The sequence below is a fragment of the Ixodes scapularis genome, unplaced genomic scaffold (assembly GCF_016920785.2).
Source record: "Ixodes scapularis isolate PalLabHiFi unplaced genomic scaffold, ASM1692078v2 PGA_scaffold10__122_contigs__length_95168666, whole genome shotgun sequence".
Classification (NCBI taxonomy): domain Eukaryota; kingdom Metazoa; phylum Arthropoda; class Arachnida; order Ixodida; family Ixodidae; genus Ixodes; species Ixodes scapularis.
The window spans coordinates 83,851,790-83,877,931 of record NW_024609836.1 but is presented as its reverse complement, the minus strand read 5'-3'; the positions used below and the strand labels follow the sequence as shown (position 1 = coordinate 83,877,931).

At 48.6% G+C, this 26,142-nt stretch overlaps 1 protein-coding gene across 1 annotated transcript; it reads right to left on the bottom strand.

Annotated features, from left to right (window-relative positions):
* Positions 1-678: 678 nt before the first annotated feature.
* LOC8023663 (inactive selenide, water dikinase-like protein) lies at positions 679-9,531 on the bottom strand. Its single transcript, XM_042288708.1, has 8 exons — positions 8,932-9,531; positions 7,284-7,540; positions 5,735-5,838; positions 5,154-5,303; positions 4,427-4,539; positions 3,684-3,877; positions 2,027-2,239; positions 679-1,015 (listed from the first exon to the last, which is right to left on the bottom strand). Exons 2-8 carry the CDS (start codon positions 7,354-7,356, stop codon positions 831-833), a joined length of 1,032 nt encoding a protein of 343 aa, XP_042144642.1. The 5' UTR covers positions 7,357-7,540; positions 8,932-9,531; the 3' UTR covers positions 679-830.
* Between the last annotated feature and the right edge of the window lie 16,611 nt (positions 9,532-26,142).

Below are 26,142 nucleotides of genomic sequence, written 5' to 3'. Positions count from 1 at the left end.
ATTAAGTAAAGAAAATTTGTCAACGAAACGTCGGAGAAGTATGTGTTCATGAAACATTGCGATGTCAACGAACCGTGCGTCCACGAAATATATTTCGATGGAGCGATAAGGATAACCTTCTCGCATAGGGGGTTACGGGGGTGTCGCAGTGTTGAGCTCTAGTTGGAGGATTGCTTAGGCAGGTGCAGGCGGCTGCTGCATCGTCGTCTGCTAGTTGTCACAGCAGCTGCCCTCTGTTCCGGTTTATTTACATGTTGCGCCGGGATTTATCACAGAGGTGCAGCTAGGTGATGGAAACTTTGAGTGAAAATATGAACAAATAAACATAGCCTTGACGCTTCAGAGGTCTGAAGCGTCGAGGACATCTCAGTGCCAAGCTTGGCAGGCAACCTTCTGAAAGTTTGGACTATGCTTCCTCAGCCCTCGACGCTTAGAACATTCGTTGGCAGCATTACACAGCAATAGTTTGCCTACACTCGGTTATTCTTTTCTTGTGTTTTGAACATGGTAATTTTATTTCTTGATATTTTCACTCCAAGCTTCCACCACCTAGCTGCATCTCTGTAGTAAATCGCAGCGCAATACGCACACCAATTTTTGCGAACCGTGTAAAGTGGGTTCCGAGTGTTGGTGTACGTGCTGTTCCTTCTGCGACCAAAAAGCGATCGGCAGCAGGAGTAACGTAAAAAGCGTCCTTTATTGTTCCGGCAGACGGGTCAGCAAGCGTCACCCGGCGAGAGCACCCCCAAACATCCCCCGCGGCCGACGTCGCGAGTCGACGTTTCAAGCCGCAGGTTCATCCGTCTCCCACCGGGGCACCTCCTTCCCCGCTACCAGAGCTCTCCTTCCTTGTCGGCCGAAGGCACGGGCAGCACCCGGGGCTGGTCCACGAGCACGGCCCGCCTCTGGCCTTCCACCACGTCCCCGATGATCCAGGCAGGGTAGCCCTCGAGCCGCTGCAGCTCCTCGCAGAACTTGACAGCATTCTCCTCCGGTAGGCACACCAGCAGACCCCCTGCACCACGCAGCCTTCTTGAAGGAACGTTCCAACAGAAGACCATCTCAGATGCCTAAGGCCCCTTCACGCACTTGGATTTGCTTCAGACCGAGTTCTTGTGATCTCGTTCGAGAGCACGCTGGCGCTCCCGCCCCACTCCGCTACACTCGTCACCCCCGCTCCTCGCTTCCTGGATCCGTGGTGCCCTCTCTTGACGCCCCCCTGCTATTGGGAGATTGCGAGAGACGTCTACTGCTGCGCCACTCAGTTGCCCCCTCTGCGCTCTTTTCACGTGTCAAAATCGAGATTGGTTCATTGCACTTTATCAGCAGCTACTCGTGTTACTAGTAGGCTAGCCCGACCTACCTGCACTGGCCTACACCGGAGCGGGTAAGAACGAAATAAAGCTGAGAAGACTACCAGGGTTCAACCTTGCAATCGGTCATTTGCAACCTCCTCGTGCTCATTAACCCCTTAGCCGTTTTAGACGAACCTGGCTCGTCCACCTAGAGCCATCCCCAAAGCATTTAGGACGAGTGTAGCTCGTCCGCACACCCTACCTCGCCCCTTGACTGTTTTGGACGACGCAGGCTCGCTCGGAGCTTAGTTTGAGGCGCTGCTCAGAGATGGCAGCATGCATTTTTATAGTCTACACATTTTTAAAAATGGCAACAAAATGCAAAGGCACGTAAAAGAAAAAAAACAAAAACCAAAAAAAAACAAAAACAGTTAAGGGCTTTGCCAGCAACCGATGCTTGTCTCCGTGCTTTGCCATTCCAACGCAGCAGAAACACGCAGGAAGATGGCGGACCATCTTTAGATTTATTAAGGCTGGTTTGGACATTTTCGTTAGAGTATGCTAGAGTGTGGTAAGTTTCGTAAAACACGGTACGACGCTTGCCGGCACGTGGTACATGTTGGTTGCGTGAGTGTGCCCAGTTAGGCGCAGTTCCGGGGCCGACCACCACACTCGAGGACGCTCTAATGCGTTGGTCCGAACTGGCCTTTCCACGAAACCCCCGCGCTCACCCGAGGTCTCAGCGGAGTAGCCCTGCATGAGCTTGAAGGAGGTCCCCGTGGCCGCCAGCACCTCGGGCACCCCTCGGATCACGGGCAGCGTGTGGATGCGCAGGTCCACGGCCTTCTGCTGCACCTCCGCCAGGTTCTGGGCGTGGCCCAGGAGGCCGAAGCCCGTCACGTCCGTCGCTCCGTGAGCCCCGTGCCGATGCATCAGCTGGGCCGCTGCGAAGAGTGAAGCGCGCGCCTCCGTGTACGCTTTCTCACCTCCCGCTCTGACAAACCTGGCAGAAAATACTCTGTTTTGCCTAAAGGCCTGTTTCCACGCTTGCATTTGCTTATGACCGAGCTCTTGCAATCTTGTTTGACAAGAAATGCACTGGCACGCTGCTGCCACCTACGAGGTGTCCCTGGAGCTGCGTTTCACTAGGGCAAAGGTTCTGCAGTATTTGAGAGATCAAACACACATAATACCGTATTTACTCGAGTAATAGCCGCACTGTTTATGAAGAAAACCTGAGGGTTCGCTCTTCCGCAAAGCACACAGATTGCCAATCACCGCGATCGACAGCATGACTCCAGCGGTTTAGAGGACAGACATAATGTCTTCGCGCGAAGATACCATCTGTGAAGATTGCATTTGTATGGAGAATCGTATTCTCGATCTAATTATCCGCTATGTTATTTTTGTGCAACGCGATGATTGGCTGTATATGTGCTTTGCAGGAAAGTAGAAGCAAGCGCCTCGTTCATAAATAGTGCGGCTATTACTCGAGTTAATACGGTATCTACAAGAAATGTTTGTTGATAACAGTTTCTTAAGCCAAGAAGAAAGGAACGATGTGCGAAGAAAAAGGAGGAAATATACGAAAATGCAGGGTGTCCTGAGGTTGCCTGAAAGATGGCGCTGGTCTGTTGTCTTGTTGCGAGAGATCCCAAAAAGTTTAAGGCACTTGGTCGTAAGGTGTTGCAAGTGTGTGAACATGCCTTTACGACGTGCCTTTACGATGTACCTCAAGGGAAGCTACAATTTCGGTACACACCAATACACCTCAAAAAACGGAACACGACTAGTACAACGAACAGAGTGAGTGCGACTCAAACCGGCCAGTTCTCAATCGACGATTTTCGGGTGGAAAGAGAAGTAATTTCGAGCCGCAAATTGTGTTCTGGGGAGTTGGGTTCTCATGTCATGTACAAACAAAAACCTCGGCGAGCATAACTACCCTGTCAGTGTCCCTTTACGGGTGAACGAAGTACAGCAAATAACAAGGGTGGCAGAGCAGGCGAGCAGGTGAGGACGGGCAAGCAACTGCGCTCTCCCCTGACGGAGGAAAGTCCACTCGCCTCCTCTCCAGCATTCGCTCGCTAAAGTGGAAAGAGTGGAGAGCATTGCGGTGGGAGCTTGTCTCTCCTTTCTTAACCTTCGACGGAGTGTAAAAGAACTCCCGCTCTCGGCTGCACCGCGTGGGAGTGCCGGGAGTGCGGTGCCCAAACACATCTCCGACTGGCGTCTTTACCACGTCCAAAAAAGCGAACCTTGGTTTTGTGCCCGATGACGTTATAGAAGGGTCACAATGTCGCCTGCAACGCGTCTCCGACACACCGGTCGGAGACGCGTTGCAGGCAGCGTACTGCGGGCTTCCAGAGGCGAAAGGGGGACACCCACCAGTGAGGTTCAGACGTGCCATGCTGTCCATGCCGCGAAAATACATGCGGCGAATGTCCTCGGCCGCGATGCCGGCCTTTTCCAACTGCTCCACGCGCTGGGGCCTATCCAGCCACTGGTGGGCGTTGCTGGTCACCTGGGTGCCCAAGGGCTTGGTCAGCACCAGCACGTCCCCGGGCTCGGCGCCGTCCGGCCTGGAACGACGGGACGGGGTGGGAGCGTGACCCGGGGAGGGAGGCTTTGCGAAAGGCGGTTGCTGGGAGCTGACCAACATCTTCGACGTGCCGAACCCCTCGAGCTGACAGAGGTGGCCACAACACGACGGCTTAGAGCAATCGGACTAACTGTGATCGCTCGATATGTTCGCAGACTGCATTAGCTATGATGGCTAGTAGTCTACATGCGGTCTATCGTAAGGTCAAACGAGGTATAGATGTCCGCACAGCCAACACCACGCGGAATAACCCAGGCCTGCGAATGTCCTTCTCTCTCTCCACAAAATGTCGTCGCAGCCGGATGTTGACAACTCGGCAATCGGTCCCGAGCCCAATGCCGAGTGTCCGACGCAACACTCGTGTCCAATCTGCGTCTGCTCTTGATCTATGATGTCAAAATTTTAGCGTGCAGGCTTGGATTTCTGTAAGTGGTGTGGGCACAGCCCGGGACAGAATTAACGCGTACGATGCAGACGGGCCGCGCTTTTTTCCTTAACACGGGGGCGTACGTCGCCGAGGGTTACCCACGATATGATCTCGGCGTCCCGGCAGCAACTGGAAGCCACTCCTCCGATCATGGGCCAAGGATTGAGCACCGTCTGGCCACCCGTGATGCGGGTACCAGCCTCTGCCGCCAGGTCCTGCAAAGAGCATGCACGTCGGTGCTACTGGACCCCAAATGCACGGTCCCACTTCTAATATGTTGTATAAAAGGCCACCGCGACAGAACCATCCGAGGCGCGACAGGAAAGTGGTTGCACAAAAACTGTCTGCTCCGAAGCATGCATATCCGTCGAGTAAACGTGCTTCGACTGGCAGACGTGGATATACAAGCACAATCAAATGCCCTTCTTGTCGGACTAATGGGCCTGTTTCGAAAGGAGAGAACACGCTTCAACTGGCAGACGCAGAAGAATTCGTCTGCACAAATGTGACCGTGGCCCCCTTGTGGGGCCTAAGGCACGGTCGACGAGGAGAGGCATCTGAATGAAGCCAGAAAAGAGGCCGAAAATTAGCTCGGGCTTCGCCCATCTCTTGGCGGCGGCACTGGCGGTTTAGGGCCCCTGCACAGGTGCGGTAGCACGCCACGCACGCGAGTAACGACGGTCTTTGGGGTCCCTAGACATGTTGCGCATCTTGTGGCGTTTGCCAGAAATGAGAGCAAACCTTCGACACACTTGTTCCATATTGAGGTGGCGCCTCTCAGACACCTTTGTGTCCTTCCACCGTGGTCTATGGCCTTCGAACAACTCACCCTGAATCCCTTGATGAGGAGGGGCACCACGACGTCCCTCTGGCTCTCGGTCAGTTTGGTGCTCACGGCCATCACCATGAGCATGTTGTCGCAGCGCGTCACTCCGAGGGCGTAGAGGTCAGACAGCACGTTGGCACACGCTATCTTGCCCTTTTGACGGAAAGGGGGAGACGAGCATGGGTACGGTGCCTGGAAAGTGTCTGACTCGAGTGTCTAGTATCCTATACCGCCCATGCATCGAAAGTGGTCACAAAGTGGCAGCAAATTACGTCCCAGGAGCCAGAACGTCACGCCGTCGGATGCCGCAATCCTGCCAGATGTCGTGAAAGTTTAAACAAAAAGACGAGCGATTGGGAGCGTCGCCATCGTCGCAGCGTTTCAACTCCTGGCCGCTGAAGCTTCAGTGAACTGTCAAGCTAGAGAGCGACCCAGAGCAGAACAGGCGTCTGCCTATTCCGCCTCCGATACTGTGCCACTGCCAGGGACCACAAATGCAGACACGGTAAACACACAGGCTAAAGACGCACTCCAGGCACCTTAGTGTGGCGGAGACGTGCGAGCGACGGGGCCTCAACACTTACGCTGATGTAGGGATCCTCCACCGACGGGTAGAAGAAGTCGATGGTCTGCACCAGGGAGAACCCAGAGGCGCCCAGGGGGGTGACGCTCGAGTCCATCCCTATGTCTGGGGGAGAGCGATAAACGCTGCTCAGCACGTCTGCTGCAACGCGCAACTGGCCCAGAGCGTGGCTCTATCCTGCTAGAAAGCTATAGCCATACATGCAGTGCTACGATTCTGCCGCTGCGTCTGCTCGCTGTCTGCTCGTAAATCAAAGATGGTCCCAGAGTCCTAGATAATCAAGTCATCTACAAAATGTAAAAAAAAAAAAAAGAAATTACAATGTTTTTTTGTTTTTTTTATTGCAAAATTTAACTACCTCTGCATCGTTGAACGCTCATTTTCCGCTCAAATGTAAAGCTAGTGGTCTGAGCCTGACACCGTTGTTTTAAAACCAACCATTCTCTTATTCAAAAGCTACAAGTGATTTCCTGAAAATTTCAATGGGAAAATATGGCCAGTGTTTGGTAACTGGTGCCATTCGGACCCACGTATTAGAGAGCTCTCTCGGCCACCATTTTCCCATTAAAAATTGCAGAAAATCACCTGTAACTTTTGAACCAGATAATGGTTAGTTTTAAAATTTTAACATCTTGTTTGGACCGCTAGTGCTACGTTTGGGCAGAGAGGGAGCACTTGTCAATGTGTAGTTGTTTTTTTGCGATGAGAAAAATCCTGCAATTTTGTTTTTGGTGGGGGGGACCCTCTGTATATTGCTGCAGACTAGCTGTATTGTTTTATTCATCCACCCCTCGTTCGTAAACTAAGAACAGTTTCCCTGCTTCGTAGAGAAACTGTTTTGGTATAACTATCAGCTACAGTCAAGCTTCAAAAGCTGAATGTGGCATTTTAGAAACTAGCGCCATTCTGCTAGTTGCATTCGCATCTGACAGTTAAGCTCACTCGATGCATTCCAATGAGATAAGCATGCATTCCAAAGAGATAAGCTATACTAGCCGAAGCTACGAGGGACACCTCCCAATGGCGTCCCTGGGTATGCCAAGATTGCCACTTTAGACATACCCACCAGCCAGGGGTGTAAAGACGGGAGTAGAATGTCGCAAATCCTGAGCGCTGCCATCGGCAGACCAGAGAGCAAGAACAAGAAAGAGGGCGACAGAAGAGTGAAGAAAGAAAGCAGAGAAAAGTTAGGCGTGTCCGTTTTACCGCGACAAGTTGAATTAAGTTGCTTGAGCGCTCGTCAACAATTTCTTCTTATACAATGCACGACACCAGTGTCTTTCACGAAGTATAAAATAGAGCTAGAAAAACAGTAGATACAAACATTAGAGGTGATGCTTTACTGCTTGTTTGTGCATATTAAAGCATTGCCAGGGATTTGGGTTGACCGATATCTATGACAACTGCCATGGAGATCAGTATGTGGGCCCGTTGGGACCACACTTGGGAGCACCAATGTCCGCGTACGTGCACCGCCATTCCGAAGTGGCCACAATGCGCGAGACCTTTCCCTCTAGACACTTACATTAACCCTATAGGAGTGCACGTACCGATCTGCGTTCCCGCAGGGCCGTGCTGGACGCTGCTAGACGACGAACCACCTGGCTGCAGCGTCTTGAGCATCTTCTGGAGCACGCCCTGGGGAACCTTGCACCCTCATCCCTTCATGTCTGCCAGGTCCAGGAGCCGGAACTCGGGCTCCAGACCATGTGCCGCGTTGTCGAACAACCGGTACGTGAGAGGAGGGTTGCTGGCACCGCGCCGCACCACATAGCCGTCGCCGCTCATCGTGCCCGCCGGACGGGTACTGTACGAGGTAGACGGGCTCGCTTCCAAGACGGCACGAGGCAGCACCACCCACTGAGGAACAGCCTAAGCGGGTAGAAACTGAGGGAGAGGAGACGAGAGCGTGCGGGGAGGTCGGAACGCCAAGCTCCGATTGGAAGGATTAGAGAATGGATGCAAAGCACTCGTCGAACGCATTAGAATGCGGAATGCCAGCATCCAGCATTTGACTAGTGCAGTGAAGACACAGCTGCAGCTAGCTTTGCATCTATCAACTAAGGCGTTCCGACGTTCCCGCGCGCTCTCGTCTCAATTTCTACCCGCATGGGTATTCACGACTCCAGCGAACTATATAGGGGGCGTGCTGGCCAGGCAGAATGGCGGAAGAAAGGTGGTTATTTTCGTCGCTCAGCACGATGAACACCATAAACTTCCTGCACTGCAGCGTAAAGTCTGTGTTACATATGAAACCAAAGCGATTTTTCGACAGTAGAAACCTTTTATTCTGCGTAGGAATGACATGACAAAAGCATAGAGATAATTACTAGAAACAATGTTTGTTTCTATGCTGTTTACGAGAAACAAGCACCGATAGCAGACGACAGTCGAAACAACCTCCTCTCTTGAGCTTATCAGCATTGCCTCTATGCGGCGTCCGTTTCAGTGGAATCGCCAATACCTTAGCTTCGTTAGATTTACCTGCACCTCCTGCACCGGTGCAGAAAAGTGTAGGGCAGTGTACTTACGGTCGTATCTGAATAAAGTACACCACCCTGCTTTTCTGTACCGGTGCAGGTGCATTTAAATCGAAGGAAGCTCTTGCTTCAGCTTACGATAACCGTGGAGGTCGCTACGAGACATCCGAAGCAATCCAATGCCCTCAAGTGTCATGTGACCTTCGGGAGGACGCTTTCACAGCATTGGGTTGGGTGGGATGGCTTGAAGCGTCCGCTGCGATCCACCCTAAAGCGAAATGAAGTATAGTATTTACTGGCCGATAAAGGCGAGTCCTTTGCTGCCGAGTGCGAGCATACGACGAGCTTCCACATCGCCAAGATTATAAAGCTTAGGAGATAAGTGAGGTCTCCTCCTGAGCATGCACTGTGAACACCGGACTCAAATATGGCGCCTTGCGAGTACCACCCATAGCAGAAGAGTTGTAAGTTGGGCAAGTGAGCATGATGACGTGGTGAACAGAACAGCGCACAAAAAGACAAGGACAGAGAGAAGGAACAGAACAGCGCTTGTGTGTAGCGCATGTTCATTCTCTGTCCTTATCTTTTTCTGCGCATGCATCCTACGCCGAGCGACTTGGCAAAACGCGCTTTCGAGCGTTTGCGATACACTCAGGCAGACGTCATGCCATGGTACGGTGTATCCGGCGTCACTAGTATGCCGCTGAACTGCGCTCACCTGTCGCTGCCGCCGAGTAGGTAAAACCTGCGAGCGCAGTACGGACGGAGTCGACTGCTCCAGGCGCGAAGCATGCGACGGATCTGTGCTCAATGGCGATCCACCCCAGATGGGCCGAGTAGATTAGAGAATCCCAGAATCCCTGTCAGACGGCACCGCCCTCGAGTGCTTCTCAAACAACGAAGCAACTTTGGAGACCGGCGTCGCTCCGTCGGCGCAATGTCGGCGTCTCAAGATAAGCTCAGGAGCACGGTGGGACGCCTTATCTGGGTCCGTTTAAACCCATCTAGAGACTAGAGGACTACCATTATAGACACGAGTACTACACAAACAGTTCGTCCGTCCTCGAAAATTACCGGCAATCTACTTGTTTTCACGTCCGTGGCGTGACCAGCGTGACCAACAAGTTGGGCGTGACGTGAAAATAAGACTAGCGGAAAATCAGCCAAGCCGAAAGACCGCTTTTCCGGCAAATGCCTTTTTTTTTTTTTTTTGTTAGTTTCATAGTTACGAGCTTATGTTTCGTTCTTTATGTGACGAGATGTTCTTTTGTGGCTGCTACCAATTTTCTGCAAATCTCCATTACTTCTTTCCCGCCATATTATTGTACCGCTAAAAACTGAAACTGAATGGCGCACCAAGTCGCCATTCAGTTTCGGTGTTTCGGTTTTAAAGGGCTACTCCACCGATTTTTTCATTGTCTCCGATTTGCTTGAAATTTTGCTAAACTAACCAACAAACATCGCGAAAATAGTATCCCAAATACTAGGTCAAAATATTGTTTTTTCGCGAAGTTATTGAATTTACAGTTTTGGTCCTCACCGTGTTTTTCAAGCTCGAAGTCTCTACACACACAGCGAAAAAGTACACCCCTGGACGAGTAAACCGTTGTCCCAGGGCGGACTCCCCAAATGGTGTTCGTTTTACACGCGAGGCTCGGTGTATTTCGTTTGCACCCGAGGTCTCGTGTAAAATGAACATCTTTGAACGTGTACTTCGTTCTGCGATCACACGTCTAGGGGTGTTTTTTTACAATGGCGGCCGTTTGACGCAAGACGGGTTCGACGAGCGAGGCCCAGCGCTTTACACGGCTTTTCGCCGCAGCGAAAGCGTAGTTTGCACGTGTTCGTTCGTAATCGTCCATACGTGCTGAACTACCGCAAGCATTCACCCCCAAGCGCGGACGCCGTATCCATTACGGCGATTACGCGACAGTGGGAGCGACCATCGACTGCATCCAGCAGCGTGCTTCCCCATCGAGCAGGTCTCGTTCGCGTGGCGGTTCAGCCGATCGCCGAGGCCTCAAGCCGGTTGCATTGTCACCGACGCCGGGTAATTTCCACAGCAGTTATCTTTTCGCGACCACAGACATGAACTTTATTGAAAAAGCCCGTTTGCCGCGAGCGACGACGAATAGCTCCGACACCGACCCGACCCGACCCTACCCGACCGGCGTTACCGACGTCCCGCTCACCTCTTTACCGCGAGCAAAGTTGTACGCGACGTCTCGACGTATCCACTCATATCTCGTGTGTACGCAAATTTTGCGGCTTTCCGGGTACGAATCGGCTACCGAAACGGCCAGCAAACGAAGACCAACTGAACGCCGGCGCTATGCGCCATTTAAACACGCGGTTACTTTTCTACTAGACTGTAGCTATGTGGTGTGGTTCCTTACACATAAATGGACTACGTACAAACAAAGCTAAAATAAAATTGGGCGGCTGCTTGCGCCACCTAGTGAGTATGCAGAAAACTACAAAAATGAAGGACATTTTGGCATTCGCGGAAGTGACACGATCGAACACGGACGGCAGCATACGAACACATACATCACAGCACATACCACAAGATCAACATACAAGCATTTACATACACAAACAACGAACAGAGGCACTAACAACCCGACACTCCTACTCTGTTGTAATAAAAAATTGGCTTGCTCTTTATGTTTATACAGCCTTGATGGAGATGCGCCTCAACGGGTAATCGGTCTCTTAGCTGTAGATGAGAAATTTAGCCAGTGCGGTACAACCGCTAACCTGGGATTTTTAACGTGCATCACGCAGTAGTGATCACACGAACGCGTGCCGGTACGAAACTCATCCAGATCGAAACGGGCGGGGGCGGCGGGGATCGAACCCAGGAGGTTCCCAGCGCAAGCTTTCGCTCCACGCTCCGAGCTGAGACGCGTTAGCCCACTCGGCCACTTCCTCCCCTCTCTGATCACCGGAGATTCGGATTCGGACAGATTCGGAAATTTCCGAACTTTTCGCGACGAATATTCGGCAGATTCGGAGATTCGTCGCTGGATGCAGGCGGTAGCATGAAGCTTGACGTAAACCTCGCGAATACGGTCAGTTGTGCTCTTCTTAAATACTGTTCTTGCATATAACCAGATTTCGTCTTGTTTATTTCAACGTATGGTATGTACTGTACTGTCATTGTAAACCCTGGCACGCGCCCAGGTCCAGCTGAGCTGATCGGTGTGGTTGACGTAGGCCTAACCAATGCACGGTCTCGCTTTCTGTGCGGTTTCGCGGTGATCGGTAAAATGTAGCGAAACGCTGTGTATTATATGTAATCTGGCGCAACGCACAATAAATATATATTCAGGCAAGGAAATGATTCGTCTCCTTCTCTAGAGCTGCGTATGTCTGTACCTGTAAGGCGCGAGAGCGAGATGAATGTTGCTCGTCACAACTTGGGCCGCGTACTGGCACCGGTGGCAAAGAACAACTGTCGATTCTGCGTTCTCGGCAGCAAGTTTTGTATACATGAACCTTATTTGATGAAAAAGAAACACAACACGGGTGTACAATACAACTTCATTGTTCGGAAACAAACACTAAATCGGAAAGCCTGCATTAACCAGGAGTTTCAGGTTGTTTCCCGTGTTCCAATAGAAATACTTCAGTGGGCACTCGTTGGAGATAATCGAATCGAACATACTCACTTATGTGGTGTGTGCCACTGCGACAGTAATTATGGGCACGAAATGTGTCGGTACCGAACAGCATGTACGGCATCGATCTCTTGCGGCGATGAAAACATGCGCTTGTATTTCCACGTGCGTGCACCAACATGCCTATTTGGGTCGTGATCCGGAACCGAAACCAATTTTTCCGCGATGTCTGGCTAGGCTACCGTTCTCGATAAACACCCAAATAATATTAACAAAGCGGAACATTTTATTTATTAATCTGATATTATATTACAATATTATTTCGTGCACTTTGTAGAATTTATTTAATTTAATATCACGAAAAGTTGAAACACACATCAACGTGATTTGGCAACCATGGCAACGCTCCGAATCTTTCCGAACTTTTCCGAATCGCTTGAGATTCGCCTACTTTTCCGAATCTTTCCGAATCTTCAGATTCGGCTTCGAATCTCGATTCGGATAAAGATTCGTCCCATCACTAGTTGTAATCAATACTGAAAGAGGGCGAGAGAGAAAAGGAGAAAGGGCTACCGGCGCTTTCCCCCTTTCTGATTGTGTAGAAAGAGTAAAAAGTCCCGGATGAGAGGCTTGGCCGGTGTTGGGTGTCTGCTGTGCCCCAACTTCGTTCGCGCTTTCTTTTCTGTTTTGAACTCGCAAACTTAATTAGAGTAACGGGCTTTGATAGCAACAGTTCCCCGGTCATCGGGACACCATTGCTCGGTCATAGGGTGCAGGAATAACGACAGAAAGCGTCGAATACTGTCCGAGGACCTATGTAGCTTGCAATGAATCCGGCAAGGCGAGAGCGGCTGACCCCGGTCTCGGCGGCAGTGGATTGCGTCCGTAAACCGAAAAGACGTTTCCTAAACGCCATCCTATCGACTGTGCTCGGAACATCTTGTAAATGAAGCGCGCACCGAACGCTGTACCGCCGATGAACATGGGGTACGCTCGCAAGGTCCGTGCCAGTATTCTCGTGATAATTGCTGCTTCAGCTTGTAAAATTTTGTAACTGAATTTATCTTAATATTGATAATTTGCAGTGGTGACTCACTCGATTTCATAATTTACAACACTTAGTTGAAGGCTTATTTTCGCCGCCGGCTGAGGCTAGAAATTGTTGGAAAGGTAGTTCTATCGGTTTTCCTGAATAGCGATCCCCTGTGCGATACCAGAGAGCCGGCAAAAGCGCTCCTTGGAGTGCCGCTGGTGGGTTGTTTGGGTTGTTTCCGTTGATTGGGCGCTTTGAAGCGCTGGATAGTCGCTCCAGGGTACGACTCGTGTGTTGCGATCTGCGTCTTCGAGCCCAGTGTGTACGTTTCTTTGTTCGAGTCATGGCATCCGCCAGTGCGCCAACGGGGGGAACAGCGGCAGCGAACGTGTCAGTGGTAGAAATTGGAGGTTAGTGCTCAAAATGTTGCATCAAATAGTAAAATAATTCGTGGCTGCTTTGACGCTTTCTGCGGTTCGATATAAGCACATCTAGAACGTCTTCGTCGTTCATCCACAATGAAATATGAGAACACGGACACGCAAGAAAAAAGCAGCGCAGCAAAACGATCTGTAGCAGCTCCGGGTGTTTACAAAAGTTAATTGAGGTTCCCGGTTCGTGTATCGCTAGTTCATTACTAAAAACGGCTGCGTTGAAAGGGGCCTATTGCAAGCAAAGATTTATGAATGGTTAACCATTTCCAGTCACGCGGAAAGCGGTGGAGCTTCGAAACATTGCAGCCGCACGTGCCTTGCCGAATTCCATGCAAGCTACGAGGTTCTTGGGCGGTATTCGACGCTTTCTGTCGTTATTCGTGCACCCTATGACCGAGCAATAGTGTCCCGATGACCGGCGGACTGTTGCCATCGAAACCCGTGGCTCTAATTAAGTTTGCGAGTCTAAAACAGAAAAGAAAGGCGCGAAAGAAGTTGGGGCACAGCAGACACCCAACACCGGCCATGCCTCTCATCCGGGACTTTCACTCTTTCTACACAATCAGAAAGGGGGAAAGCGCCGGTAGCCCTTTCCCTTTTTCTCTCTCGCCCTCAAAATGGCGCTACCCACGATAAAACGGTCTATAGCAGACTTTTTGTTTCAGACGAAGATCCGGTGACACCCCCCGTATTTTATATGAACGTAACGATATTACATAATTATTACTTATATAGTACGGCGACATAAATATAATTTGGGAAGGTACACATTTCTCTTAGTCTAGATTATAGCTAAAAGACACCCTATATTTAAAAAAAAAATGTTTCGAGCTAGCCAAAATGTAGCAAAATCTGGTTTCGTTTTCGGAAGTTCGAGCGCTCAAGGCTGTAATGCGCTAGCGAAGTGTGTGCTTGCTTCTGTCAAACTATAATCCATTGTATGACGCTCTCAAAGCTGCTGGCTGCAGCCCCCGTCTTGGTTTAGGGTTTGATTTACACGCGCTCCCGTGGAAATGAAATTATGCGCGCTCGAGTCGATATTATTGACAGCGTGAAGTATAAACCGAATGTAAACGATTTTGCGAGCGACGAGAACAGCGACGGCGACCTGCTTCGCTCACGCTCGATCACTCGCGCGACGACGCAAGCCGCATGAAAGCGGAACGATGTTTTCTAGAAATCCAAAAACCGAGTGACGCGACGAGCGATAGTAAGAAATCTTCGTAATACGTCGCTGACTCGTCGCTGTCGCCGTCGCTCGCTAAATCGCTTTATGCAGTTCAGCCTTTATACTCACGCTAGTGCCGACCTGCATTACCCGCTGAGCCCAAGCAAGCGATAAGGATATTCAAATATGTCACAACAGTGGCGTGCATTCGCTAAGAAAACATATATCTCAAATTCCTGCAGTTTGACGTCGGGATCCGTTACTTGTTCTGCTGTCACCTTGGCGAAACGGTCACTAAAGAGAAACTAGTCAGTTTGTTTTATCAGAAATTATAAAAACCTTATCTAGCCACTGTTATGCACAAAAGCACTCTGGAATTTCATATAAATAGTTTAGAATAAACTGAACACAATCGGTAACTTAATTTTCCAAGCATAATAATAATAAAAAAATCTTAGAAAACAATGTATTTTTAAGGTGTTTCAAATAAAAAAAACTGAAAAAGGAGCCTTATTTCAGCTGCACTATCACGTAAATACTTTGGGAAAAAAATATCTATTGAGAAGTAGGTTTTGCAATCTCTTTGCTTCTTTCAACTTTCCAGTTACTTTATGCGTACTTGCAGATTGTATCCTGAAAAATCTAGACAAAATTGTATAAAAAGTAAGTCTATATAAAATTTATAGCTTAATTAAATTCACATTTGTTTGATAATGTTCAATCTTAAATATGAGTTAAATTTCACATCTATTATTACAAATGATCGAATTACATGCTGCTTGATGCATGCTGTGCCGCCCCCCCCCCCCCCCCCCTTTTAAATATATATATCCTGTATATTTGCTGGTTAGTTGTTGTAAACCTCTTAATGTCGTGTTATTTGTTTGTTGTTGTAGGTGTGTGAATGCATATGTTGTACCCCACTGCTACTTGGGCCTTCAATGGCCAGTAGTATCCTCTAAATAAAATTAAAAAAACAAGTGAGCAGTAAAAATCTGGAAGACAAAAGTAAACACAGAGCCGTGCAAAAAGGCATTCAGTATATGAAACAGATACAGATATGGGCCTCTGGCGGTCCATCGGTTCAGCCTCCACACCGCCTAAACAGTGTTGCAATATTGCGAACCAGCGCACAGGTAGACAGTTACCAAAAATCCAAACACAAAAAACTCACATCAGCGCTGTGCGAGTGTATATTTTTGTGTATTTGGATCTTGAGTAACTGGTCTACCTGTGCGCTGGTTCGTAATTATGCCGTACCAACTGGCCCAATCTGCCGTATTAATAGTGTTGCAAAATACTTAGGTCAACTATAATGCTAATGACTGCAGTGTATAAAAGCAAGCTACTCGTCGGAACGAGCTTGACGGTACGAGAATAAAGAGAATGTTTTCACAGTTAAACTCAGAGTCTGTTGCACCGTCTCTTCCGTCCTCAAGATCGAAAGTGCTACAGATTGGTGACCTGGACATGATGATTGACTCCGAGCACCTGCTATCCAGGGGAATGTTCTTCGTGGCCAAGGGCACGGCAATGGCTCTGCCTTTTCGGACGAAAATGCAGTAGGCACATATTCAACTTTCTCAGCCTCCACATCTGCAGCGCCTCTGCAACCACCTCTGCTCTGTCGCATCTAGCACCGGCATCTCCCAGCAATGGGCTGCGACCACCTTGCTTGCCCCACAGGCTTGGCAAGTGAATATTCATTGACATCTTCACACTGTTCACAAGGCATGTTGCTAGCCGACCAGGGTCTCCTCATCGTTGCCATGTCAGGCATTCGCTCTCAGTTCGGTTCCTCATCTTAGGGGATGTTGCATCGGCCCCGCAGTCGGCCGGCATCCCCCTTTCAGTCCGAGGCTGTACACTCCAAACTGATCGAGCCGGACTGAAAGCACGACAGGGTCGATTTCCCCCGTCTGCTGCCTCATTTCCTGACCTCGGCATCAACTACCATGCACGGCTTCCAAACGCTCTCTTTCCTGCTCTCTAATATGTCATCCTGCTTGCGGTACACGTCAACAGCAACGACACCTCTCTGGAGCCGCAATCACTTCAACAAAATCGTGCCATTCCTCACAATGCAGAGCTGAGGGCGATAGCTCTGCGGCAGTCTATCGGTTCAGCCTTGGCATCGCCAAAGATGACAGTGCTACTCATACTCGTCACCACGAGCTCAACGACATGAGAATAAACAGAATGTTTTTATTGCTCGGAGTCGGTCGCAGCATCTTTTCCGTCCACAACATCGTATACTCTATAGGTAGTAAGCAAGAGACGCACTTCAGATGAAAAGAACAAATGCTCAGATCACACATGCCGCGGGTGTCCAAAATTATCCATCATGTTGAATATTGTTTTGGTTTTTTTAATTCTAACAGAAGACAAACATCATTATCGCGCAATCAAAATGAATACTTACGAAACACCTAAGTCGCAGTGTAAGTGCTCATCGCTGAGCTGCGGCTGTGGCATATATGTATTTATTTAAAAGTGCACCGATGATAAAACCTTCAGGTTCGGCAACAATACCGAGATTACAACGGTTGTTGTCCATTATAAAATACAAAAGAAATAAAAAATACCGGAAACAATGCAAGGTACAAATCTGCACAACAGGCTTCCGAATTCAACTACTTCGTCGTACTGGAGTTTGTTACAATAATAACAGCTTTGGATGGGCTGTGGGGACAGCATTCACACTGAACTGGGTGCCTTGGTGACTATCACCAGTGTTGAGGAGTTGCCACTCCAGGGTTGGAACGATTCCGCACTTCCACAACCCTGGAATCGAATGCAAATAAAATGGTGGCAGCACTGGAATGGAATGGGAATGAAATTAGTAGTTACATTTTGCCCAGAATAGAGTAGGAATGGAATAGGCTTTGTTCTAATGCGAGCTGCTTAGATGCCGTCAAAGGTGCTTTCGAAACGGCATTATTGCACTTAGGTAACTGACGGTTTGGTTATCTGACTGCTTATGTTCCTTCGAGGATGAAAGTGTCAACCCCAGTGAAGCAACCCAAACTGTAGAGTTGTAGGCTGACAAGGGCAATTTACTCGATCTTAATCCAGGGTAAGGGTTTTGTACCTCAGCGTTCCAAAAACTACCCGTGCCCAGCACTTTTCAATCTGTGTTGTCACGTGACACGACCCACCGGAGTAACTCGGATCTATTTGGGTAAGATTTGGAACACAGCCAAAGTGTCGTTCCTGGTGCTGCGAGATGCAACCATAAGGCTGTTGGGACCATGTGTGATTACAGCACCAGTTGCAGGCCACCAGGCAGGGACAATGTCACACCGCCCGCACTTCGTTAATACACGTGACTCCTCACTTATTATGTATCTCGTAAAAGTGGAGGACATATACGGTTCTTTTGTGGAAAAGATGGGCGACTTAGTTTTCCTCTCTGTTACGAGGCTTTTACACCTGGTGGTGCGATCAATATCTGCAGTGCCCCCATACCAATTGCCACTAGTGCTATGTGCGACCAAAGCTCAACTTAGTAAAATCAATGATTGCGGGTAGGGTTTTGAATTTTGCAGTTGTCTACGCATTTCCCAACGCCAGCTTTACGCCGACGTTATTTTCCGGTAACTTAGTACTAGCTGTCAAGTGCCATTTTCACAATTGGGAGTGATTGAGAGGAATGGAATGCAGCAGTTCAGCCATTCCAGGAGTGGGAATGGGCCCAGTTTTTCCTTTCCAGGAGTTCAAAGGAATGGAATTAGTATTAGAAAATTCCAATTCTCTGCAATGGAGTTGGGTGGAATGGGGAATCTTTTGTTTGTTTGAGCTTGGAATGTTTGAGATAGAATGTTTGAGATGACTCGAGAATCTTGTTTGTTCGAGCTTGGAACCTTCTAGATACCTACGGGCTTACAAAAAGAGCTTCGCATGGCTGCTCGAGTCAGTCGTCCTTTTGTCGCTGTCAAAGTATGTGCGGTCTTTGTTACTTTATGTTTCTCGGCACAAGTTCGCTGCATTTAACATTGATCTGAAGTTTTATTAATCAAGTTTGTTTTTGTTCATGACATATTGGTGGATGTGCAGGGTAACGCAGTCTATGCCCATAAAGCGTACCATCTGTGAACACGATAACCCTGAAGACGACGATCGTAAAGGCGACGTCCTTGAAATCATCCGAGGACGACTCCAACTCCGACACCAACGACGACCTCAACTATGGCCTCGGAAGCGACCCGGACAATGAACTTGACAAAGCCCCTGGCTACCACACTTAGACGAAAACATCATGACGACTTCTACGCTGATGATGAAACGGACGACAACTCCAAAAACCAAACCCGGCTACAATGTCAACAACCAACCTGACAACGGCCTCGATGACAAACAGTCTTCAACCGTGGTGACGAGACTGATGACGACACTGATGATGACCCAGGCGAAGACTCAAACAATTTCATGGAAGACGATCCCGACTACGGCTTTGACAGTTATCCAAGGACAATCCGGACGATGACTTTAAAGGGCAACTCCGGCCAAAACTCGAAATTAAAGAAATTACTGGTATCGCTGTAGTGACACAAAATACGACCCCAGCCAAAATATTACGTCCGTGGGATGCCGCATTCTCAACTAATGCCGATAATAAAAATGTGACCCGCCGCAAGCCGCTGCACCTTAGCGGTCGGCTAGCGGGTTGCCGATCACTAAAGCAACATTGGGCCGTGACGTCAGTATCGTTCTTTTTTTCCTCCAAGCGTTACGCGGAGTGCGCTTCTTTGAGCCGCTACCACCGCTACTTGGACTTGTGATTGTCATGTTTAGCCATTGCTTTTATCTGTAGCCCGTGTAGCTTCGGTATAGCCTTTTGTTTATTTGCTTGTGAGGACTCAGACTGGTTTTAGCGAGCAACTCGTAGCGCCCAAGACTGCCCAGCTGTTCCTCGAAGGATGCCGAGTAGAACTTGTAGTGCTGTGGGCTGCTCAAACAACCCGCTGCACAACCCGGAGGTGCTTTTTCACAAGTTTCCAACGTACCAGAAATTGAAGAAGGTGTGGGTAAACGCTGTTCGACGAGTGGACTTTGGCTTTTACGCGCCCAAGAAAAAAAGAATGCAAAAACAGACATGTACAGCCTTAACGCAGCAGCCCGTGCCGGAAAGCCTCAAAGCTTCGTGTCTGTTACTGACCCGCAGCGCGAAAGCGAGAGGGCCCCCAGTACTGTACTTCACTGGCAGCGCGTCGTAGAGCAACGCCGCTCCATCCACGGAGCCCCGATGACAATTTAGGCCTAGCGACAGAGTACGGAAGACTGCACGCACGGCGACAGCCGCTGAGTACGGTACTGAACGAGTTCACTCGTTTTCCAGTCGCTACCTTTTGGGTATACTAGCGACAAGTACGGCATGGCACACGCACGGCGGCAGCGGCCGCCGAGTACGGCACTGTACGAGTTTACGGGTTTTCCAGTCACTAGCTTTTGGGTATACGCACTAACTCTTCCTACATGTGCTGGATAACTACCACATATACAGAATTAAAATAAAATCAGCTTACCTCCTACCTTTAGACGGCTAGCGCAACAGAAGTAGCTGCTGATCAACCTGCGTACTCGTTGAACGAGAACGATCCTGACGTCATGTTCACATAGCGGCTGATTTCTAGTGCTGCCAGGGCCACCAGGGCCTCGAGCGGCTAGTTTCGGTTTTGTTGGCCGTGCTCCAAACAAAACTTTGAGGCGTCCATATCTTTAAAACTATGCACAATAACGAGGAAAAAATTACACCTTGCAATTCAGGGACGCTGACTGCACTAAAAACAGTCATAATCCCAAAATTGAAAGTATGGTCCGGAGTTGCCCTTTAACGACAACCACGACTACAAACTTGACGGCGACCTTGATGATGAACCCGATGACCTTACCTATGGAAAGTGTGGTATCTGTCACGAAGACGAACAGGACGACGACACCTGGTATGTCACTCAACGAACGGAGGAAGTTTGCCAGCTTGGTCGCATTTTGATGCAAGCCACAACTTCCTGACGATGACTGTTACAATCTTTGTCACCACGACGCCCAGTTTCAGCCTGGCTACCCACTGTGAATCTAAACACCAATTCATCGTCGCAGCAAGGAACTGTTAAAGTGGTGCTTCGACCTCAAGGTTATGCGCTACATGAGACCTAAGTTGTAAGTCGTTGGCCAATGGCACATCAACATTGTCACGCTGCCCTCTGCGACCCGTAGGCGATTCACGTCTTCCGACTCAACTGAACTAGGTATGCTCGGTAGGACTGTGAAAATCTGCTATTTACGAGACTCTGTATTTTGACCTAGTCTTGTTTAAGCTGTTAATTTAATTTTGTGTTGCATAAAGACTATGAGTCTTTCACAAGAGGGGAGTAATGCCACGTGCAAATAGCCGAGTCAGCAGCGTGATCGACTCACATGCCGCTGACCTCGCCAGCGCATGTCCTTCTTTCTTTTGTTTGCGTGACTGGAATGATGAGACGACTCTAAATTTTTTTTGTTCGAGCTCAGAAACTTCTAGATACCCACGCGCTTACAAAAGTACCTTCGCTTGGCTGCTTGAGGCAGTTGTCCTTTCGACACCCCCAAAAGTCTTTGTTAATTTATGTTTCTCAGCACAAGTTCGGCGCATTACACACTGATTTTAAGTTTAATAAAGAAGTATGTTTTTATTCGTGACAATATTTAGATGAATTTTGATAATTCAATCTTCTGATATTTCAAACTAAAGTGTGTGGCTTCCAGGGCCCGTTTGCTCAAGCGCTAACCGCGGCTTAAGTTAACCGCAGTACCTAGGAGAGGGATTTTGAAATCAAGTGACTGGCTCGGCAGGAGTGCAGGGAAACATGGCGGTGCCCCGGTGAGTGAGCGCCGCTCGCTTTGAAACTAATATGTCGCTGTAGCTGCAATATTGGGCGCGTTAGTCAGCAATGAATGGTGCCAGAGGCTTTCGCTTTGCCTTACCTCATTTAAATCGCAAGGCATGAGCATATGACCTCGCCGCATTTTTTAGATAGTCTTTCGATTCTGGCCATTCCTAAGCCTAAATGAACGCGATAAATGTCAGCATGGCAATGTCTTTGGAAAGTGGATTGCCTTGACTCAATCGGCCGGGTATTACTAGCACACAAAAGCAGACAGCGTCCCAATAGACCATGTTAGACCTTTCTCTAAATTTCCCAAGCACCGAGGTGCATGCTACAAGTGTAGTTACACGCGTTGCACGTGCTGGCGTCTGAAGTAGTAACTGTTCTAAAGCAAAAAGTCTAAAACAAATTTTGTCTTGCACGTGCATTGGTCAAATATTTATTATGATTATGTACTTCGAATCTTTTTGTAAGAGGAAGGCCAGTGCGCGCGGACCGCAGAATTATACTTTCAGCGTTCTTCTCGATGCTTGGGTAATTTAGAAAAAGGTCTATAGGGATGCTGTTTGCTTTTGTGTGCAATCAATACCCGACCGATAGAGTCAAGACAATCCGCTTTCCAAAGATGTTGCTAAGCCGACAATCACCACATTCATTTAGGCTTAGGAATGGCCAGAGTCGAAAGACTATCTAAAAAATGCGGCAAGAGCCTTGCTCATGCTTTGTGATGAAGTGAGGTAAGGCAAAGCGAAAGCCTCCTGCACCATTCGTTGCTGACTAACGCGCCCGGTATTGCAGCTACAACGACATATTAGTTCCAAAGCGTGCGGCGCTCACTCACCGGGGCACCGCCACGCTTCCCCGCATCCCTACTGAGCCAGTCACGTGATTTGAAAATCCCTCTCCTAGGTACTGCGGCTAACTTCAGCCGCGGTTAGCGCTTCGAGCAAACGGGCCCTGGAGTTTGAAATAATGAGAGTCGACTGTAAAACACCATTTTTGCTACCCCAAGTAGCAATTTATTTTAGTGTAATTTCTGGAATCTTTTATTCAGACCGAACACTTCTTTTTCAATAAGCTTGTCGGCATAAAATTTAGACTATTTTTTATAGCCTAAACGTAGCAAGCGTTCAAAACAAATACAACCTAGTGCATCAGATACACAGAAAACACAATATTAGCAAATGCTACTTTTATTGAACACATCTGGAGTTTCTGTTGGATACATACAGCGCTGTGAAGAAGTACACCATTCTTATATGAAAATAAGCTTCCCACCAGTGAAATTTCTCAAGTTGGACAGCCTTGTTGTAAGTCAGGCACGTTAAAGAGAACCCTGCCCAAGTTTTTATAGACACTCTTACAAAGTTGTTTCATCCGTACAATAGCGACTTCAAGGTATATGTGTAGAAACTTCCCGAAGTGCAAACATTATGTGAAGAAACTGCATTTCAAAGTTGACGTCCTCGCAACCCCCCCTATCGGTAGCTGCTCTACCGGCAACAATGAAAAGAACTATAGAAAGACCGCTGAGGCCACATAACGTAAGACATGGTGTCCAAGATTCGCCATGGACAGCATTGTTCGTAGTTGGACTTGTTTGTGCTCACTCTTTTACCCAGTCTGTCGATTGACAGCTATTTAGAGTGCATGATAGGAACTATTTGTGCTGTAGACATAAAAACATGTACATGTTGCCCCCCCCCTTTGAATCTGGCAGGCGAGACCACTCAAAAATGTTTGAGAGTAGCTGTGTAGAACTGACATGTTCTAACATTCTGATGACACAATTATTCATATTAAAAGGTATGCTTAACCGAAATTCGAAGCTTGCAAAACAACACTGGGGCGGTAGGCGGGACGCTGCAAAACCCCCAAAACATCACACATACAGCATTATTTCTAACGGATGGCCGTATTTTTGGAAACATGTGGGATTCAACAAGGCTGACGAGACATGTGATGTCGCGATTCTCATTCCCTCTCCTCTAGGCTTCATCCCCTTAAGCAGGTGAACCGAAGCGGGAATGAGAGAAGCGAGGCCGCTTCCCCTTATTCTAAAGTGTACCAGGAGAAGTATGATGTCACATTTCTTGTTTGATTGTGCCCTTTCCTTTCCAAGAATACGGCCATCCGTTTGAGATATTAATGTATGAGTGATGTTTCGGAGTTTGTAGAGCTCCCATTCAAAGCTTCCGCAGCCTTATTTTATGAAATCCAAATTTTGGTTCAGCATCCTTTTAAACAAGTTTTTTCAAATATTAGCATAACGAACATACAATTGGACAACTTGCTAACTCACAACAGCATCCTCCCGATGATGCCGTACAAAGGTTCTGTCACACACACCAACCGAGGGGATTGCTGCAAGTCCATCCACCCTCAACTTTTAGTCACCTTTGAGACTGAAGAACTGCTGTATGAGGCCCGTCCAGCCACTGCGCACACAAAGAGAAACACGGGGAAATAACACTCAGTGACGAGCAAAGTCTCTGGGCGGAAAGCCCTCCATGACAAATGAGCACTGTTGGGTTACGGCAATGGCGTAATACACAGGTTCTGCTTCTTGGATGCCTTCACCGCTGCGGTGGGTGGTCGTAGCTAGTCGTAGCAGATAGTGTCACGTTTGTTGCTCGTACCAAAACACCAAAGCCGTGTAGTATTCTTGTTGCCGAAGTTCATAAGCCTACGTTCCCGGTCTACACACACTACACAAAGCCAGCCACGAGCAAAGCTAGCTAACCCCGTTTCTGCTTCGGCGACAAGCCGCCAGGGCGGTGACACCGCCGCTGAAACTTCTGCCTCGGCTCTTCATACCAGGGCCCCTCAGTGCACAAGCATGACACTTGCTAGGCTGCTCTGCCTGTACCAAGTGACACGCGCCCGCATGTTCCCTCTCATAATTCTTCTGACTGTACGTGCCCCGTATTGTACACGGCCATACTGTGCACATGGCGAAAGTTCCCTTTTTGAAAGTGCTCCACGGTCGGCTTACAATGCTGCGAACACATAGCACATGACCACTATAGGTGACGACACTTGGGACACTTGCCATCCGTCGTTGTGGCGCAAAGTCACTCTCTCAGTCGTCCTCACAAGGGGCAAGGAAAGGCAGGCACTGCATAAAAAATCAATACATATTATAACACTGGCTGTGGCAAACTAGTTTCAAAGATGATACAGTCATGTCTCCTTAATATGGACACCTCCGTACTATAAAAAGATTTTTTTTCTATAATGTAAGGTGTTTATATGAGAAAATTAAATTTAAAACAAAAATTGGATAACAAGCATAACCGAACAAACAGTTTATTCAGCTAAAAGATAATGAGATGTGAGTTTGCTCTATCGCTTTAGAGCCGTTTAACATGTAGCAATACTGTCGTTTACAAGAACAGATACCCAGGCTGTAAAGTGATGATCGGCTGAATAGCAAAAGATGTTGCACTGTACGCACAAGCCGGATGTAATTGACACTTAGCTGCCGGCAGTTAGGATCCTATAATCTTATGATCGCAGACGGGAATTACATCTGGTGCCTACGGCTGGAATAATGTCTCTCTTCGTAATAGAAAAAGCACCAAAAAAACACAGGATGGAGAAACCGGGTGTCACAAATTCAGGCTTCTCTTCATTTTTTTAAATACTTTTATGATCTTTTTTTGGACCACTTTAAGTGTTGGTACGGTCAAAAAGGGGGAGTGTGGTGCCACTTTTAATCTCGGTTCGTCCCGTCGTAGTTCCTTTCTAAGTCCCCAACGAATTTGCTCGTTTGCGGAATGGGTTTTTGTTAATGGGCGACGTAGATCATCCCAGGTCACAGTTTGTGGCTTTGACCTCGCGGACGGAGGGGTGCGTATGCTGGCTCGCGTATGGTGCCGATTTGACATGCAGGGGCGCCGCCGGGATACAAAGATGTTTACGCTGGCTAGCGCGCTTTTTGAAGGTGGCGGCTTTGCTCATTCTGCCGCCTGTCGTGTTCTATGTATCGGCGATAATTGATGTTTTTGGACTCGTACGGGGGAATGGACGGGCACATATGTTTGGTTGTCTGAAAAATGTAATAGGTTTTGCCATTTGGGTCGTTGCTGTGTAGCTTTGTTTTTCTTGAAAGTTGACTGACCCGAAAGGCGGGGAAACGGGAGGTTGGTCGGTAGACGAGCCTATAAAAGGGGGTTCGGGAACAAAGAAGGTAGTCCAACCCCAGAGCTGGCCGGGTCGCTACTCAACGCGGTTACTCCCTGCAGATGAGTCTTGGAACGTGTAATTTTTGGCTTCTGCCCTGCCTGTTGGACAAGTGTTTGAGTTTGTTGTGCTGAAGCGTGTGTGGCTGTGTGGTGCGCGGTGTCGACCTCATCAAGCCTCTAATTGGACCGCTGGACTTCGAGACGCCGTTCTTCGGCCGACAACTCCAGACTACGGACTGCTCTGGACTCGGCACCTACCGGAAAGCTAAGCCTGGTTTTCTAGGACTTGTCTACTGCATTCTCTGGCTCTGAAGTACGAATTGTTGAATGTTGGGAAGATTTTTACACAGTGCTACTTTCTGTCGCGACTGTTTTGGGGGATTATCCCATGTGTGTAGCGGTAACGTTTGAGCTCCATCTCGGTTTGCTCTCGTTGTTAGTGTCGGGTTTTCGTCACTGTTTTGTTGGCTTATTCCGGTTTTATGAGCGTCGAGTCTTTTTAGTATTAGTTTCTGGCTCGCAGGGCTCCATAGCTTTGAGCTGGAGTGTGGTTTGTGTTGAGTGCTCTATTGCCGTGTACAGCTTAGTTTTTCACTTTATTAAATCTAATCTTTTGTT

What these genes read in the sequence shown, in the direction of transcription:
- LOC8023663 (XM_042288708.1), bottom strand. Translation starts at nt 7,356, where the DNA reads ATGCTCAAGACGCTGCAGCCAGGTGGTTCGTCGTCTAGCAGCGTCCAG. An exon ending in TGGAGGATCCCTACATCAGC is followed by an intron (nt 5,304 to 5,734) that starts GTAAGTGTTGAG and finishes TTCCGTCAAAAG; the next exon opens with GGCAAGATAGCGTGTGCCAA. An exon ending in TCCTCATCAAGGGATTCAGG is followed by an intron (nt 4,540 to 5,153) that starts GTGAGTTGTTCG and finishes TGCTCTTTGCAG; the next exon opens with GACCTGGCGGCAGAGGCTGG.